This window comes from Xylocopa sonorina, chromosome 16 (genome assembly GCF_050948175.1).
Source record: "Xylocopa sonorina isolate GNS202 chromosome 16, iyXylSono1_principal, whole genome shotgun sequence".
Taxonomy (NCBI): Eukaryota; Metazoa; Arthropoda; class Insecta; order Hymenoptera; family Apidae; genus Xylocopa; species Xylocopa sonorina.
The window spans coordinates 2,454,976-2,474,986 of NC_135208.1; the positions used below are offsets into that span (position 1 = coordinate 2,454,976).

The 20,011-nt window shown below is 35.5% G+C and overlaps 1 protein-coding gene across 1 annotated transcript; it reads right to left on the reverse strand.

Moving 5' to 3' along the window:
• Positions 1-67: 67 nt before the first annotated feature.
• LOC143430922 (RING finger protein 207) lies at positions 68-16,824 on the reverse strand. Its single transcript, XM_076907399.1, has 7 exons — positions 16,555-16,824; positions 15,091-15,239; positions 13,004-13,788; positions 10,008-10,352; positions 7,503-7,785; positions 4,775-5,167; positions 68-977 (listed from the first exon to the last, which is right to left on the reverse strand). The coding sequence occupies exons 1-7, from the start codon at positions 16,758-16,760 to the stop codon at positions 400-402; spliced, it is 2,739 nt and encodes a 912-aa protein (XP_076763514.1). The 5' UTR covers positions 16,761-16,824; the 3' UTR covers positions 68-399.
• Between the last annotated feature and the right edge of the window lie 3,187 nt (positions 16,825-20,011).

Sequence of the window (20,011 nt, forward strand, 5' to 3'; positions counted from 1 at the left end):
CGTACCCGAGGAAACGAGAACGAGCGAGCCTGCAGAGCCCTCGTTCGCGAGTAAAAACCGATGCACTAGTCGACGGTGCAGACGAATGGCAGTTTAAAAGACGACGAACGATGTTTACTGTCCCCCGTGGACGTTGCTGGAGCACCAGACGAGACGTTCTCGCGTTAAAGAGCCGTCTCGTCTGACGAAATCCATCAGAAACCAACAACAACGTCGCTGGTCGGGACGATGCCCGCGCGTTTGGGCGTTCTTAAGTCCATCCAGCTGGCTAGACTCGAGCAGAACTACTCGCAGAAGCCAAGAGGACCTTGGATTCCATCGACTGCTACGTTCAACAACATCTACGCTCGCGATTTAGCCAGCTGAGTGGAACAATAACTCGAGATCCCCTTTCTGTTCTTAATTAGTCTTGCTCTTTCTGTGGTGGCGGTGATGATGAGCGTGATGGCGACGAAGATGCGACCTGGTCTCCTGCACAGCAGCGACCAGAGTCCTCACCGTCTCCTCGTGGCCCTCGAAGCTGTCCGTTTTCTTCAGCTGGCTGAGCGACGAGGCAGCGCCCTCGCTGGTGGTGACGCTGCGTTTGGCCTTTGGACGCGGGAACGTCTCCCAGGAGCGTTGCTTCTGCACCAGAGAGGACTTTGGAGTCGGCTCTATCAGGAGGACCATCGTTTTCCTTGGATCTTGCGCGCTGGACTGGGCAACAGTGCCCTCAGCGATGCTGGAACGCCTGCTGCCGGATCCTGTGGTGCTCAGACTGTCGCAGCTGGCTCGTCGACGCCTCCTGACCTCGCTGCTGGTCTTCTCGTCGGCGTAGAACACGTCCTCTGAGTCACTGGCTGGGTATACCTTCGCACCCTTGCTGCTTGGCGCTGGCTGATCGTCTGGCACCGCGTGCACCTGGGCCTGCACCCGTTTTTTGGCTTCGCCCATCGTCGACGCCTCTGATATTCGCTGGTACTCCCCCTCCTCGACGGCTAGAAGTATGGGAATGGCAAATGTGAATGGGCTGAGAGATGGTTCTGGCGATAGTGGCCAGGCTTTTAAGCGAGTGTCGCGGGTTTCTCGTTTTTTGAGGACTCTAAGATTGCTTTTTTTACCCTTTGCACCTTATTGGGGATGTTGTTGGGTGTTTTTCTTTTTTTTTAGGGACTCTAAGATTGTTTTTTACCCTTTGCACCTACTTGGGGATATTATTGGGTGTTTTTCTTTTTTTTTAGGCACTCTGACATTGTTTTCAACCCTTTGCACCTTCTTGAGGATATTATTGAGTGTTCTTTTAATTTTTTCTTTTTTTTTGAGGGACTCTAAGACCTTTGCACCTTCTTGGGGATGTTATTGAGTGTTTTTCTTTTTTTTTTGAGGGACTCTAAAACTGTTTTTTACCCTTTGCACCTTCTTTGGGATATTATTGGGTGCTTTTATCGGTTTTTTGCTTTTTTGCGAGACTCTAAGATTGTTTTCTACCCTTTGCACCTTCTTGGGGATATTATTGGGTGTTTTTCTTTTTTTTTTGAGGGACTCTAAGACCTTTGCACCTTCTTGGGGATGTTATTGAGTGTTTTTCTTTTTTTTTTGAGGGACTCTAAAACTGTTTTTTACCCTTTGCACCTTCTTTGGGATATTATTGGGTGCTTTTATCGGTTTTTTGCTTTTTTGCGAGACTCTAAGATTGTTTTCTACCCTTTGCACCTTCTTGGGGATATTATTGGGTGTTTTTCTTTTTTTTTTGAGGGACTCTAAGACCTTTGCACCTTCTTGGGGATATTATTGGGTGTTCTTTTAATTTTTTCTTTTTTTTGAGGGACTTTAATACTGTTTTTTACCCTTTACACCTTCTTGGGGATATTATTGGGTGTTTTTCTTTTTTTTGAGGGACTCTGACATTGTTTTTTACTCTTTGCACCTTCTTGGGGATGTTGGTGGATTTGTGTGATGGTTTCTATTGTTGGTGGATGTTTGCGATGGTTTCTATTGCTGGTAGATGTTAGTAATGGAAGTTATTAAGAATTTATACTGGAGTTTCTGTTATTTGCAGATGTTTGCGATAGTTTTTGTTATTGGTGGACTTTAGAAATAGTTTTGTATTACTGATAAATGTTAGTAATAGTTCCAGTTATTAGTAGATGTTAATAATTGCTTCTATTATTGGTAAACGTTAGCAATAGAAACTAATAAAATGTAAAGCAATAGTTTCTGTTATTGGTAAGCGTTAGCAATGGTTTCTATTATTATCAAACGTTAGTAATAGTTTATATTATTACCAGATGTTAGTAATAGTTTCTACTATTGCTACACATTAGCAATACCTTCTATTACTGATAGACGATAGTGATAATAGCTAATAATTAGTAATAATAGCTTTTACTACTGGTAGACGTTAGCAATAGTTTCTATTAGTGGTAAACATTAGCAATAATTTCCACTACTGGTAGATATTAGCAACAGTTTCTATTACAGGTAGATGTTAACACTAATTTCTGCTACTGGTGAACATTAGAAATAGTTTCTATTATTGGTAAACGTTATCGATAGAAACTATAATAAATAATGCAATAGTTTCTATTATTGATAGACGTAAGTAATAAAAATTATTATTAATGCCCTCTACGAGTAGTAGAAGCTATTGCCAGCAACTATCAACAATAGAAATTATTGCCAATATCTACTATCAATAGAAATTGTTGCTAACATTTGCCAGTGATAGAGACTGTCGCCTTTTTTTTTTATAATTCCTATTGCTAACGTTTATCAATAATAGGAACTATTATCAATGTTTACCAGTAATAGAAATTATTGCCAACAACTATCAACACTAGAAATTATTGCCAATATCTACTAGCAATAGAAACTATTGCTAATATTTGTCAGTAATAGAGACTATTGGTTTATTTTTTATAATTTCTATTGCTAACATTTATCAGTAATAGAAATTATTGCCAATATTTACTAACGATAGAAGCTATTCCTAACGTTTACCAGCAATAGAAACTACTGCTTTATTTTTTTATAATTTCTATTGCTAACATTCACCAGTAATAGAAACTATTGCTTAAATTTTTGTAATTTCTATTACTGTCGTTTACCAATAATACAAACTATTGCCATAATCTACCAGCAATGGAAACTATTCTTAACATCTCCCAGCAACAAAAAATTTCCATTTCGATAGAAAACCTCAGACAAGCATGCATCTCTCAAAACGTTGCAGCGAAACTTAAATTTTCCCTTCAGCAATCACTAATTAATTCCAATGTCCCCTCAGAGAAGACGTCTCTCAAACGAATTTCTCCTCAAACTCGCATTGTCCTCTCAAACGAAGAATCCTAGTGCAAAGGGTACACAACAAAGCGGAACTGATTAATCACAATGCTTGTAATTAAATCTGTTTTAGAGTAAACCTGCTTAAAAACCTGATAGCCAGGAGAATGATAACAATGATACCAGGCTGCGTAAGCCGCAGATCTTTGATTTGCACTTTAAAGATGATAGAATGGAGAATGCGTGGCTTCATGCAACTTTCTCTGCGATGTTAATCTATACGATGTACTGTTATTCGATTATCATCTCATCGTGGCTTTTTTAACAGGTCGAAGGCCATTAGTTCTCATTTACGTTCAATTTATGAGATCGTTGAGAGTCTGCGTAGATCTTTGTGCCTTAAAAACAATTTTCAATACGTTAACTAAAGCAAAAACACTGTCGAACAGTTAGAAAATAATGATACGTATGCAAATTAATTTTTTGCTATTCTCAATTCCTGTTTCTATCACTTTTGGCAGCCAACGTGTTAAAAAAGGGATGATAAAGTTGAAGTACGTAGCTTGTAGTTGGACTGCGTTCTATAAAAAAGGAACCAGGCTGTTCTAAAACGAAAAAAATTGAGAAAACTCAGTTTACAGTTTCTGTAGTTCGCTAAAAAAAATATTACTATTTTATTTCATTTAGAAAAATTATTTTTGGCTTGTGTAAACCTTTGCGAACTCATATAAAATAAAAAATTTAATTACCATAGTTGCAGTGAAAGCTAATTACAATTTTATCTAAATTTTCTGATCTCTATTTCTCTTCGTACTGCTTTCTTTTTATTGCGAACTCATGTAAAACTAAAAATTTAATCACAATAGTTCCAACGAAAGCTAATTACAGTCAAATCTTAAATTTCTGATCTCTATTTCTCTTCGTACTGCTTTCTTTTTATTGCGAACTCATATAAAACTAAAAGTTTAATCGCAATAGTTCCAGCGAAAGCCAATCGCAGTCAAATCTTAAATTTCTGATCTCCATTTCTCTCCGTACTGGTTTCTTTTTTTAAGAACTCGGTCCAACGAATCTCTGGTACAGAATACAATCGCCAAATCGTTAACCAGAGTAGCCATCAGCGTTTCACAGTGGACAGACAACGCCTCATCGACTTGCTCGACTAACTTTAATTACAATTCTGCTTGGCGTATCGAAGAGCAGCCACGAAAGAGCTCAACACACACAACAAACCCCTCGTTCCACGTAGAACTGAACATTGCTAGGTAAACAGCTTCTCAGCTGATTAGTTTACACCTTAATCAATCACTTCAGACGCTCGTCGAGCCCAAATTGGGCGCAAATTGAGTGCAACAACTCATTTTCTTATACAATACGACTTATGTACAATAATATCTGTTACGCAATCCTTGTGACCAGGTCCAGAGAGCTTATCACAGTAACCAGAAGAGGATGGTCGCCTCTAGAAACGGCTATTTAGTCGTGCATACAATCCTCACGGATTTGCTCTTACCAGTCGTGTGCGACTGTGGCTGCTGTTGAGGATCCGCGCATCTTTCTGGCTGATCGAGGCCGTCAGCGGACACGTCGCCGCTCCCGCCCTTCAGAGAACGATACAGGGACCGCACTTTGCTCGCTGACGAGTGGCCAAGCGGGGTTTTCGGTTTGGTGCCGTCTGGCGACTTCCTGGGCCGACGAGTCTGGCTGCGATCGCGGCTCTCCTCCCTGCCTGGCGATTTCTTGCGGTCTTCTTTGCTTCTCGCCTTCTCGATCAGCTGGCTGAGCACTCCTCGCTTCGAGTCTGAGGCCTTGGCTGTGCCGTAGACCACGATGTTCCCGCTGGAGTCCAGCACCGCCTCCACGCCGCCTGATGGGGTGCAACAGCGCGTTGGGATCTCCTTCGTTTCTGAGGGGAATTTATGGTTTTAGTTGAAGTGGTGGGATTTGTCTGGCGTTGGATGTTGTAGAGCTATTTATTAGGTTGATGAGGAGTTATTGGGGGCTGTTTTGGATGATTGGTAGGGCAAGAATGGTTCGTTAAAGGTTTTAAGCTTGCGTTCCTTAAGGAAGTAGTTTTGTAAAATGGTATATTAGGGCGCAATGAATTTTTGAGCATGTATCTATCCCCTGTGTGTTGATAATATGTTCTACTTTGGTCCATTTAAACTCTGAAACTTGTATTCTTTAAGGAACTATTCCTTTTTCATTTTATATTGGTGTGCAATGAATTTGTGAGAATAAATCTATCACCTGCATATTGATGATATATTATAGTTTAGTCCATTTAAACTTTCAAGCTTGTATTCTTCAAGGAATTATTTGTATTATATTAAATACCACTTCCACACCGCTGGATGGGATGCAACAGCGCTTTGGGATCTCCTTCGTTTCTGAGGGGAATTTATGGCGTTAGCTGGAATTTGGGATTTGTCTGGCGTTGGATGTTGTAGAGCTATTTATTAGGTTGATGAGGAGTTATTGGGGATTGTTTTGAATGATTGGTAGGGCAAGAATGGTTCGTTAAAGGTTTCAAGCTTGTGTTCTTTAAGGAACTATTCTTTTCTCATCTTATATTGGAGCGTAATAAATTTGTGAGCATGTATTTCTCCCCTGTGCGTTGATAATATGTTCTACTTTAGTTCATTTAAATCCTGAAACTTGTATTCTTTAAGGAACTATTCCTTTTTCATTTTATATTGGTGTGCAATGAATTTGTGAGAATAAATCTATCACCTGCATATTGATGATATATTATAGTTTAGTCCATTTAAACTTTCAAGCTTGTATTCTTCAAGGAATTATTTGTATTATATTAAATACCACTTCCACACCGCTGGAGGGGGTGCAACAGCGCTTTGGGATCTCCTTCGTTTCTGAGGGGAATTGATGGCGTTAGTTGGAATTTGGGATTTGTCTGGCGTTGGATGTTGTAGAGCTATTTATTAGGTTGATGAGGAGTTATTGGGGATTGTTTTGAATGATTGTTAGGGTAAGAATGGTTCGTTAAAGGTTTTAAGCTTGCGTTCCTTAAGGAAGTAGTTTTGTAAAATGGTATATTAGGGCGCAATGAATTTTTGAGCATGTATCTATCCCCTGTGTGTTGATAATATGTTCTACTTTGGTCCATTTAAACTCTGAAACTTGTATTCTTTAAGGAACTATCCTTGTTTCATTTTATATTGAAGCATAATAAATGTATGGACACGTATCTCTCTTTTATGGGTTGGCGATGCATTCTACTTTGGTCCATTTAAACTCTGAAACTTGTATTCTCTAAGGAACTATTCTTGTTTCACTTTATATTGCTGCGCAATGAATGTATGGACATTTAAACTCTGAAACCTTTAACTCCAAACCTTTAACAACTCCGAAACCATTTAAACTTCTTTAAGGAATTATTCTTTTTTCATGTTATATTGCTGCGCAATGAATTCGAAAACATATATTTCCCTCCTGTATAATTAATATATTATATTTTGCTTTATTAAAACTCTGAAGCCCATATTCTTCAAGAAACCACCGTTATCTCATTTTATATTGATGCGCAATGAATTTTAAAGCATATATTGCCCTCCTGCATAATTAATATGTTATATTTTGCTTTATTAAAACTCTAAAGCCCATATTCTTCAAGAAACCATCCTCATCTCATTTTATATTGCTGCACAATGAATTTGAAAGCATATATTGCCCTCCTGCATAATTAATATGTTATATTTTGCTTTATTAAAACTCTAAAGCCCATATTCTTCAAGAAACCATCCTCATCTCATTTTATATTGATGCGCAATGAATTCGAAAGCATATATTGCCCTCTTGCGTAATTAATATATTATATTTTGCTTTATTAAAACTCTGAAGCCCATATTCTTCAAGAAACCACCGTTATCTCATTTTATATTGATGCGCAATGAATTTGAAAGCATATATTGCCCTCCTGCATAATTAATATGTTATATTTTGCTTTATTAAAACTCTAAAGCCCATATTCTTCAAGAAACCATCCTCATCTCATTTTATATTGATGCGCAATGAATTCGAAAGCATATATTGCCCTCTTGCGTAATTAATATATTATATTTTGCTTTATTAAAACTCTGAAGCCCATATTCTTCAAGAAACCACCGTTATCTCATTTTATATTGATGCGCAATGAATTTTAAAGCGTGCATCTTCTCTGCAAATCGACAATGCATTCTGCATTCAGCTCTAGAGAATTAAAACGGCTTAAGGATGTATACCTTTCATGTAGAGAGCGTTGTCAGCACTAGTGGCGCTGGCACGAGAGTGTCTATGGTCCTTGGTCGGGGCCTGGGTCTGCGGTTGAGGCGGTTCCTGCATTTGCAATCGTGCCAAGTGGTCCAGCAGCGCTTGCAGATGTTGATTGCTGGATACGTCTGAGGCTGCCATGCTCACCTCGCCAGCGTTCACTCCAGTTGCGAAGGATTTTATGAACGGCTCCAATTGCTGAGCCAGATTCTGCAGTTGCTTCACTTGGCTTCTCAATGTTAGAATGTCGTTCATCTGAATTAAAGAAGAGACTCATCATTGATCCAGTCATTTTATAAGCGAACAGTCGTACTAAAAATTAATGTAAACTGCGAATGTTCGCAGAAACGAACAGAGTTTGAACCTGTGCAGAGATCGAAACAATTTTATGTATTTTTGCTTTTCAATTGCACAGCGTAATTCGAAGAAAGTGAGAAAAACATATGTTCAACAACTAATTAATGTTTCTGCAAAAGAAGAAACATAGAATGTTACACGTAGAATTAAAAATTGAGAATTTAATAAGAAATAAGATATTAAGAATTTAATAATGAAATAAGAATTCTTAATTTTTAATTCTTAAGAATTGAAAATTGTAAACTTGAGAATTAAAAATTGAGAACTTATGAATTAAAAATTAAGAACTTATGAATTAAAGTTTGAGAAATTATATAAATTAAACATTGAGATCTCAAGAATTAGAAATTGAGAACTTATTTCTGTAGAAATTGCAAGTTAATAAATATAGAATATTAAGTTCTCAATTTTCAATACTTAAGAATTAAAAATTGAGAATTTAAGAATTAAGAATTGAGCACTTAATAATTAAAAATTGAGAATTGAGAACTTCAAAATAAAAAATTGGGAACTTAATAAAAATTAGAAATTAAGAACTTAATAAAAATTAAAAATTGCGAACTTAATAAAAAATGAAAATTGAAAACTTAATAAAAATTAGAAATTGAGAATTTATGAATTAAAAGTTGAGAAATTAATATAAATAAAAAATTAAGAACTCATTTCTATAGAAATTACAAGTTAATAAGTACAATATTATAGTCTCAATTTTCAATTACTAAGAATAAAATTTTTCAAGTCTTAAGAATTAAAAATTGAGAACTTATGAATTAAAAGTTGAGAACTTAATTCTTTAAAAATTGCAAGTTAATAAATACAATATTTTCGCCTCAATTTTCAGTCTTTAAGAATAAAATTTCTCAATTCTTAAGAATTAAAAATTGAGAACTTAAAAATAAAAAATTGAGTACTTATGAATTAAAAATTGAGAATTGAGAACTTAAGAATTAAAAATTGAGTCACGAAGCCAATATTAGAAACATCTTGCTCCTTATTCCACAAAAATACTGTACTCGTAAACTATACACCTACAAAAGAAAAAACATAGACCATTACGCTGTGCAATAGAAATCTTCATTGCGAACACTCATTTATATCATCGATACCATTCAAACTTTGCGCAAACATCTACAGATGACCAACGCATCCCCAGGAGTACCTAAGAATGGAAAATCTCCCTCTCTATATGAACCTTAATATTACGCATAGAATTAAAAATTGAGAATTTAATAGGAATTCTTAAGAATTGAAAATTGTAAGCTTGTAAATTAAAAATTGAGAACTCAAGAATTAAAAATCGAGAACTTATAAATTACAATTTGAGAATTTAGGAATTAAAAATTGAGAACTTACGAATTAAAATTTGAGAACTTAAAAATAAAAATTGAGAACTTATGAATTATAAATTGGGAATTGAGAACTCAAGAATTAAAAATTGAGTCACGAAGCCAATATTAGAAACATCTTGCTCCTTATTCCACAAAAATACTGTACTCGTAAACTATACACCTACAAAAGAAAAAACGTAGACCATTACGCTGTGCAATAGAAATCTTCATTGCGAACACTCATTTATATCATCGATACCATTCAAACTTTGCGCAAACATCCACAGATGACCAACGCATCCCCAGGAGTACCTGAGAATGGAAAATCTCCTTCTCTATATGAACCTTAATATTACGCATAGAATTAAAAATTGAGAATTTAATAGGAATTCTTAAGAATTGAAAATTGTAGACTTATAAATTAAAAATTGAGAACTCAAGAATTAAAAATCGAGAACTTATAAATTACAATTTGAGAATTTAGGAATTAAAAATTGAGAACTTAAGGATTAAAATGAGAACTTAAAAATAAAAAATTGAGTACTTATGAATTAAAAATTGGGAATTGAGAACTCAAGAATTAAAAATTGAGTCACGAAGCCAATATTAGAAACATCTTGCTCCTTATTCCACAAAAATACTGTACTCGTAAACTATACACCTACAAAAGAAAAAACATAGACCATTACGCTGTGCAATTAAAATCTTCATTGCGAACACTCATTTATATCATCGATACCATTCAAACTTTGCGCAAACATCTACAGATGACCAACGCATCCCCAGGAGTACCTGAGAATGGAAGATCTCCCTCTCAATGTGAATCCTGCAGAGCTGTTCGTCCCAGAGCGCCTCGAAGACCGTTCTAAGCCGATCTAGCTCCATCTGGTGGTGCTCGAGCTGTTGCTCCAATACACGACAGTCCCTGGCAACATGCTCGTAACGCGATCCCAGCGGTGGTGTGTTCGCCCTTCTGAGCATCGCCACGTCGCGGTGCAATTCCCCTAAACGCTCCTTCACGGTGAGCAGCTGCTGGTTCAGCTCCTTCAGCTGCGTATCAAAGGTCCTGCAGTGGCTGGAGAACGGGCCACCGTCGGTCACGCTCTTCCCTGGGACCCTCTGAGCAGATTTGCTGCTCTGCTTGGAAAAAGAAACCGCCATACGTGAGACACAGCCATCCCAGCGCAACAATCTTTAACAGGACATATCATCTACGCTCAGCCAAAGTCCCTGCTTGGTCTTATCTAAAAGAAAAGTAGCCAATTATATGGAGTTTTACCATTGGTTCTTTAGCTTTTGGTCAGAGTAACGCTTGGCGAGTTACATTTTGTTTAGCCGTTTGGTAGTTTGAGGAGTATCGACTGGTGGCGAGTGGTGTTTTTCAGGATTTTGGTTGAACCTGGAGGATATTCTGGGCTGAGTATTTTCTCTGAGATACTGACTACCACATTGTTGGCTAAGAAACTAACAGGGAGCGAAACGTGGTCTCATGTCTGCCGAGAGATTGTTTAGTTGCTACGAGATGACTGAACACTTGTCCATCGAGTCTGGCATTATTCGTTTGAGAATTGATGGAGATCTATTAGTAGAATGTTCTGTTAAGAATTAAGAATTGAGAAGTTGTGAATTAGAAATTGAGAACTTATGAATTAGAAATTGAGAACTTATGAATTAGAAATTGAGAATTTAATAAGGTTTAAAGATTAAGAACTCATATGAATTAAAAATTGAGAAGTTATGAATTAGAAATTGAGAATTTAATTAGAATTAAAGATTGAGAACTCATATGAATTAAAAATAGAGAAGTTATGAATTAGAAATTGAGAATTTAATTAGAATTAAAGATTGAGAACTCATATGAATTAAAAATTGAGAAATTATGAATTAGAAATTGAGAATTTAATTAGAATTAAAGATTAAGAACTCATATCAATTAAAAATTGAGAACTTATGAATTAGAAATTGATGATTTAATTAGGATTAAGAATTGAGAAGTTAGATGAATTAAAAATTTATAACTCATATGAATTAAAAATTGAGAACTTAAGAATTAAAAATGAAAGACTTAAATAATAATTAAAAATCCAGAAATCATTTCTACAGAAATTGCAAGTTAATAAATATAGGATATTAAGTTCTCAACTTTCAATCCTCAAAAATTAAAAAATGAGAACTTAAATGAATTAAAAATTGAGAACTTAATAAAAATAAAAAATTGAGGACTTATTTCTATAGAAACTACAAGTTTATAAGTAAAATATTAAGTTCTCAGTTTTCAGTATTTAAAAATTAAAAATTATGAATTAGAAACTGAAAATTTAATAAAAATTCTTAATTTTTAGTTCTTAAGAATAGAAAATTGTAAACTCATGAATTAAAATTGAGATCCCAAGAATTAGAAATTGAGAACTTAATTCTATAGAAATTGCAATTTAATAAGTAAAATATTAAGTTCTCAACTTTCAATCCTCAAAAATTAAAAACTGAGAACTAAAGAATTAAAAATGAAGAACTTAAGGATTAAAAATTGAGAACTTATGAATTAAAAGCTGAGAACTTATATGAATTAAAAATTGAGATCTTAAGAACTAAAAATTGAGAACTTACGAATTAAAATTTGAGAACTTAAGAATAAAAATTTTAGAACTTATTTCTATAGAAATAACAAGTTAATAAGCAAAATATTAAGTTCTCAATTTTCAATCTTTAAAAATTAAACAATTTCAATTCTTAAGAATTCAAAATAGGGAATCGAGAACTTAAGAATTAAAAATTCAAAATTTAATAAGTATTCTCAATTTTCAGTTCTTAAAAATTAAAAATTGAGAATTGAAAACTTAGGAATTAGAAATTGAGAACTTATGAATAAAAATTTGGGAACTTATGAATTAAAATTTGAAGACTTATGAATTAAAATTTGAGAACTTATTTCTGCAGAAATTGCAAATTAATAAATATGGAATATTAAGTTCTCAATTTTCAATTCTTAAGAATTAAACAATTTCAATTCTTAAGAACTAAAAATTGGGAATTAAGATTTTAAGAATGAAAAATTGAAAATTTATGAATTAAGAATTGAGAACTTATATGAATTAACAATTGAGAACTTAAGAAATAAAATTTGAGAACTTATTTCTGTAGAAATTGCAAGTTAATAAATATAGAGTTTTTCTATGCTTAAAAATTAAACAATTTCAATTCTTAAAAATTAAAAATTAAAAATTGAGAACTTATAAATCAAAAATTGGGAACTTAATGAAAATTAAAAATGTAGAACTCATTTCTATAAAAGCTCCAAATAAAAATAAAAATTCCTCTATTCAAGATATACAACTGCTCCCAATTTCTCAACAGATCTCAATCATCGCCCACAAAGTAACATCACAATTACAAAATACCTCCAAAAATTACTTTCTTACAACCTAATTACTTAATTCCCACAAATTCTGATCGTCCAAAACCAACAGAAAAAATCATCCACCCCATCCAACGCATCGACCCGTCAACTTCAGACACTCCAAAAGAAATCCCTCAAAGGCAAAATCCTCTCAGCATCGCACAGACTCGAGGGACAAGCGTGTCCTCTAATAATTCTACAAACTACCAGCACACGATTAAAACTCACAAGCCACATCATATATAAATATATCAATAAAAGACTCCTGTAAAACGAAAATACTTACACGGGATTGTGCGCGAGAAATGCAATGAAAAAGAAACTTGTAATATGAACGTAAAGATGGAATCACTCATAATTTCGCCAGGTGCGCAGGGTTAACTCTAGCTACCTGGATGACAGGCGGGTCCTGAGGTGCCATGGTGTGCGTCTGGTCGTACAGCGACTCCTTTGGGGTCTGTGGTTGTCCCACGTACGGCTGCAACGCCCTGGCGAACTCGTTCTTGTAGTTCACCTTCAGATGAGCAGTCAACAGTGGTGGCCTGGACGGGTGGCCCAGCTGGGCCACTCGATTCAGCCTCTCCAGCATCGGATGGGCCAGCTCGAGGAACTGGTACTTGGTCGCACCACTGGTGAACGCTGTGCAGAGCATCAGATGCATCTGCAGAACAGGCAGAGCGTTGCCTAAAGAAAGCAGTTGGGTGCGAACCATCCTCTCCTTGGTCTCGAACTGGCGCTGCAACTCGGTGAGCACGTTCGCGTGGGTGTTTGTGATCACTTCCTGCATTCCTTGGCAGAAGGAGTTCAACGACCTCTTCTCTGACTCCAGACTGTGGCGCAATTCGTCCAGCTGGGACTTGAGGGCCAGCACGCCGTCTCGCACGCCTGCTTGCAGCTCGCAGATGGAGTTCACGGCTCGTTCCATCTTCTTCGAGGCTTGTTGCCAGGCGCTCTCGATGTCCACGCAGTGGATACGCACGTCTGCTGGCGTGTCGCGGAAGCAGGTCGCGCAGAGCATGCATTTCGCGCTCTGGCTGTACATTATGTACTGCTCGCCGTGGGTGGAGCAACGACGTTGGGTGTCCTTCGTGCACTTGCTCATGTGCACCACCTCGTGCGTGGAGAACATCTTCGCGCGGTGTGTGTGCTCTCTGCAGTGGGTGCACAGTGCTTGTCCTGCGGTTGAAAATGGTTTTTTAGTTTTCAGGTGGAACAATGGTGATTGCGGTGCAACACATTCGCTGCTGCGGTGGCCAGAGAATGCTCTGCTGTTGTACGATGTGTTCTATTGGCTCTAATAATTGTTCGAGACATTTTTTAATTCATGTTTCACTGTTACAATGCTCATCGATGGGTACTAAAACTTTGAATACATGTTATGCCATCGTCTAATATATTCTACTGTCTCTAATAATTGTTTAAGTCATTTTTAGATCCATGTCTTACTGTTACAATGATCATTAATGGACAAGAATATGTTTTACTGGCTCTAATAATTATTTGAGGAATTTTTTAATTCATGTTTCAGTGCTACAGTGGACATTGATGGGCAAGAATATGTTCTACTGGCTCTAATAATTATTTGAGGAATTTTTTAATTCATGTTTCAGTGCTATAATGACCATCAATAGGTAATAATATGTTCTACTGTCTCTAATAATTATTTGAGGAATTTTTTAATTCATGTTTCAGTGCTACAGTGGTCATTGATGGACAAGAACATGTTCTATTGGCTCTAATAATTATTTGAGGAATTTTTTATCTCATGTTTCAGTGCTACAATGATCATTGATGGGCAAGAATATATTTTACTGGCTCTAATTATTATTTGGTGAATTTTTTAATTCATCTTTCAGTGCTACAGTGGCCATCAATGGGCAAGAATATGTTCTACTGTCTCTAATAATTATTTAAGTAATTTTTAGATCCATATTAGACTGCTACAATGGCCATCAATGAGCAATAAAGCTTTCTATACATGTTTTGCCACTTTATAATATATTTTACTATCTCTAATAATTATTTAAGCAATTTTAAAGTCCATATTTCACTGCTACAATGGCCATCAATGAGCAATAAAGCTTTCTATACATGTTTTGCCACTTTATAATATATTTTACTATCTCTAATAATTATTTAAGCAATTTTAAAGTCCATATTTTAAAATACATTGCTTCGACAATTCAGAATTAAAGTACACATGATAACAACTAATCAAGAATAACGTACAACTAAATTACTTTAATAGCAAGTAATTTATACTAATAACAGCATAAGAAACCTACTTTTACAATAAAATTAGAGTACAAAATGAAACCTTTAAATGTAGATAATACGCAAACAGTCTCCAGTTGCACAATTATATAAATTATTGAACTTTCTTAATGTAATACTGACTAACAGCGAATGTGTGATTAATTGCAATAACTTAATGGGCCGTATTTCAATTTGTTACGCTTGTCGAGCCTCGATACGTACCACAAGTCGTACAAAAGAACATAGTAGACTTGTCTCGCTTATCACAGTTGGCGCATGGTGGATTCTCAGAGTTGGCCAACTCGACTAGCTGACGTATCAGCTGATCGGGTGGTGGTAACTGCGCTCCATCCTTCAGCTGAGTCTGTTGCCTACGCAAAACAATATATCTTAGATTTTGCAAAACCCCTCGACAATATTCAAAGCTTGATACACACAAAAGAAAAATATCCTAAACGTTGCGGAAGAACAGCATCAGAAACTGAAGCGAACATATTTAAAGCAGATAAAATAAAATTATACACTAAAATAAATTTAATACACACAAGAGAAAGATACTTTGAGCGCTGCGGAGGAACAGCATCAGAAATTGAAGCGAATATATCCAAACGCAGTTAAAATAAAATTATATGAAGCAATAGACGATTGCAAAAAAGATATTCTTATTGTAAAATAGAACTTTATTTATTATAACAAAAATGCTAGAGCTTTATTGAGTTAACTGAAGCTCTGTCAAGCTATTAATTGTTTTATTTTAATTTGAACAAAGCTACAGAGCTTCAGTACACCTCAAAATTTCAATATCCATCAATGTACAGAGATAAATGAAGTTCTACAGCGAACGCAAAGGTGCCAGGCTCATTCTATTTCAATTTCAAGAAAGAGTAACAAGCAACCGAGCCTGCGCACCTCACAGAACTTTGATATACACCTATGTACATAGATAAATGAATTTTTATTGTGAACGCAAAGGCACCAGCTCTGTTCTATTTCAATTTAAATAAAGAATAACAAGCAATAGAGCCTACGCACCGCATCGAACTTTGGTATACACCTACATACATAGATAAATGAATGTTTATAGTGAACGCCAAGGCGACTGGTTCATTCTATTTTAATCTGAACAAAGAACAAGCAATGGAGCCAGCGCACCCAACTGAACTTCAATAGTCAGCTATGTACATAGATAAAAGAAGTTCTACAGTGAACGCAAAGGTGCCAGCTCTGTTCTATCTCAATTTAAAGAAAGGATAACAAGCAATAGAGCCAGCGCACCCCACAGAACATCAATATCCACCTACATACATACATAAATAAAGTTCTACAATGTAACGCAAAGGTGTCAGCTCAGTTCTATTTCAATTTAAACAAAAAATAACAAGTAACAGAGCCTGCGCACCCCACAGAACTACGTACATAGATAAATGAATTTTTACAGTGAACGCAAAGGCGCCAGCTCTGTTCTATTTCAATCTAAACAAAAAATAACAAGCAATAGAGCCAGCGCACCCCACAGAACATGAATATCCACCCACATACATAGATAAACAAAGTTTTACAGCGAGCGCAGGGGCGACAAACTTATTCGGAGGTACAGAAACATGCGTATAGTAGCCGAACCAAACCCAGACCTGGGATCGTCAGCCACCCTAAGGTAGCCATGCAATAACAGTCGTTGCTATCTACCCGCAGATGGGACAGGTGACCTTCCCCTCGAGGTGGGGGCCGCGGATGCACCGTGCGCAGAACGTGTGGAAGCAGGAGAGCAGGCAGGGCTCGTTGTAATAGTCGTGGCAGGCGCTGCAGATCAGCGGGTTCCTGGGCCCGGCGACGCCAGCCGTGCCCTCGTTCTCGCCGAGGCCGTCGACGGCCGCGCCAGCCGGACACGCCATCGCCGCGGGTGACGAACGGCCGCCACCTGGAAACCAGAACCGAGAACCTGCTTCACCACCGCCGCTGTACGTGCATTCCTCATTCTACTCGTTCGAACCCTCCTCCTCGACGACGACGACGACGCCAGGCTAAAGAACGCAAGAGAGAGACAGAGAGAGAGAGAGAGAGAGAGAGAGAGAGGGTAGCAGGGAAGAATTGTTTATACCCCCAAGACCGTTGCCCCGCCGCAGAGGACCCCGTTGGCTACTTTATTGGCTCGTCATTCTGACGTAGCGCACCACGCTCTGCACTACCCCCTGGCTTGCGCCTGACCAGCGGCTCTGACGTCACTGAGCTGCCGCCAATCTCGACACCCTCCCCCCACCACAGACTCAGGCTGCGCGGTGGAGGATGCGCGTGGACTGACTCGCGAGCTGCAGTGAGGGTGGGGGTCGCACCCTGCACGGAGGGTGTAGCTGTGACGTAACCGTGCACGTAATAGTTACCAGGAGCGTATCTAGTGTACTCTGGGCCCCGCGCTTAACGAATTTAGCGCCCTTTTGCCCAAAATTTTTCAAATTCGACTAATTTGCTTCTTTTTACATACACGTGTTCCTGAAAGTATTATTTTTCGCCATTTTGCAGGTTTTCGTTAATTTTTTTAATTCGAACCAGAAATTTATGGAGCATAGAATTTAAGTTAATTGAAGTGAAAAAAAGGGTGAAAATTGATTCAGTGAGAAATTTTGTAATTTTGAGGGTCTCGAGTTTTTGGTTGAGAAATTCTGAGGGAGATTTGCGTTAATAAGTGGAAATTGGAGAAATTTTGTGGGGCCCTCGTGAAGAGCCAGTAGAGAGGGTCCTGTGCGACGGCACTGGATGAGAAGGCGCACCAACGCGATGGATGTTTGACCTCCTTTTCTTCCGCTTTTGGACCAATTTTAGGTGGTTTCAGACGCAAGTAGGGTGTCCAATGAATTTCTAATAAAACGTCTCTCGTTCGAATTGTAAATCTCGCGATTTGTTGATCGATCGATGTACAATTTCAGGGGATCCACTCGACGCAGTTGGGATTCGAGGAATCTTTGCAACCGCATGGGAGTCTCGTTTTGAAGTTGCCGATCGATGTGCGATTTCTGTTCTGCTGGATTGAAAAAAGTAACGATGGACGATGAAAATCGCAAGAGTTCTTAATCGTTTCAAGTTCTAATTTTCAAGACTGATAGACTAAAAATGATTCTTAGAAAATGATTTCTGCTCTGCAATGGAATCTTGTTCTAAAGTCGCAAATCGAGTTGGAATTATTAACGACTGAGGTATCGAATTTAATTTAAGTTGAAGATGGAATTTATCTCGAAGCTGGAATCGAAGCTTGAAATAATAATTCAGAGTATCAATGAAATACACGAAAACGCCTTTAATTCTAATTTTGGAAAAACAAATTTTATCTTTCTCAACAAATACAAAAATCATTTTTATTAATTAGTAAAATTACTATTCTCTTTTTAATTCTATTCTCGAAATATTTAATTCGAGAAAAGAATTTTAAACTCAACAAATACAATAATTATTTTTATTTTATTTAATTTTATTTTAGAAATATTTAATTCGAGAAAAGAATTTTAAACTCAACAAATAAAATAATTGCTTTTATTAATTATTAAAATTACTTTTTGTTTTATTTTATTTTCAAAATATCTAATTCGAGAAAAGAATTTTAAACTCAACAAATACAAAAATTATTTTTATTAATTATTAATATTATTTTTTCTTTTCTAGATTCACACTCAGAATTAATAATTAATAAGAATTGAAGACAGAAGACTTTGCTCTAAGAAAATTAAGCTTGAGGAGATAATTCAGAATATTAATAAAATACAAAAATCGCCAAAAGGAGTCCTTTATCGCAATCGTACGTGATAAACCCTCCAATTTTGCAAAAACAAATCTCATCTTTCTTTAACAAATACAAAAATTCTTATTTTCGAAAATAATAAATCAATAATCAATAAAAATATTATTACATTCTTATTAATTATTATAGTAAGAATACATTACAGATATACAAGAATATAATAAGAATATATTAATTTATATAATAAAAATATAATAATACCAAATAATTAATTAATACAATAATAATATAATAATAACAAATACAAAAATTGTTATTTTCAAAAATAATAAATTAATCATGTATAAGAATATTATTATATTCTTGTTAATTAATATAATATATTAACATAATTTATATAATAATATTCTAATATAATAATAATTGTATAATAATATTCTTATTAATTATTAATTTATTATTGTCAAAAATAAGAGTTTCTGTATTTGTTATTATTATATTCTTATTATATTAATTAATTATTAGTTCTTATTATACTCTTATTATATTAATTAATTATTTGTTATTATTATATTGTTATTATATTAATTAATAAGAATATAATAATATTCTTATTGATTATTAATTTATTATTTTCAATAATAAGAATTTTCGTATTTGTTAAGAAAGATGAGATTTGATGAATGAGAATGATTTTCTTTCATTCTTATTATATTAATAATAAGAATATTATATATTACAAGAATAATTACATTATCTTATTATATTAATAATAATATTAATTTTCTATTGTAATAAATTAATAATTAATAAGAATTGAAGACAAAGGACTTTGCTCTAAGAAAATTATTTTTATTTCTCTCGTTTTTTGAGAAAAATATTTATATTTAATCTTTGAAATTTTTGTTCGACAGATTTAGAAGAACTTCAAATCCATCGCTAGCTTCTAAAGACGTGTGGTGGTACGTATTTGGTTTCTATATGGGTGAGAGCAGCCCCTCGATGTCCTCGTCTCCTCGTCGCCCCGTTTTCTGCACTCCTTCGAGGATCTATACATGCGTCGCGTTGCACGGCTCATATTCATAAAGGATTGAAAATTGAGAGCTCAATATTGTACTTATTAATTTGCTATTTCTGTAGAAATAAATTCTCAATTTCTAATTCTTAAGATCTCAATCATTAATTTATATAATTTCTCAAATTTTCATTCACAAGCCCTCAATTTTTAATTCTTAAGTTCACAATTCCTAATTCTTAATTTCTCAATCTTTAATTTATAAAATTTAATTTATAAATTCTCAATTCTTAATTCTTAAGTTCCCAGTTTTTAATTTTTAAGGATTGAAAATTGAGAGCTTAATATTGTACTTATTAATTTGCTATTTCTATAGAAATGAGTTCTCAATTTTTCATTCT

Bases quoted from the DNA above. Each gene is read 5' to 3' on its own strand.
- LOC143430922 (XM_076907399.1), bottom strand. From the start codon at position 16,760: ATGGCGTGTCCGGCTGGCGCGGCCGTCGACGGCCTCGGCGAGAACGAG. The intron at 10,353-13,003 runs GTAGCTAGAGTT...TTTTCCAAGCAG, and splicing joins AGGACCCGCCTGTCATCCAG to AGCAGCAAATCTGCTCAGAG. The intron at 5,168-7,502 runs GTATACATCCTT...AATTCCCCTCAG, and splicing joins CAACGCTCTCTACATGAAAG to AAACGAAGGAGATCCCAACG.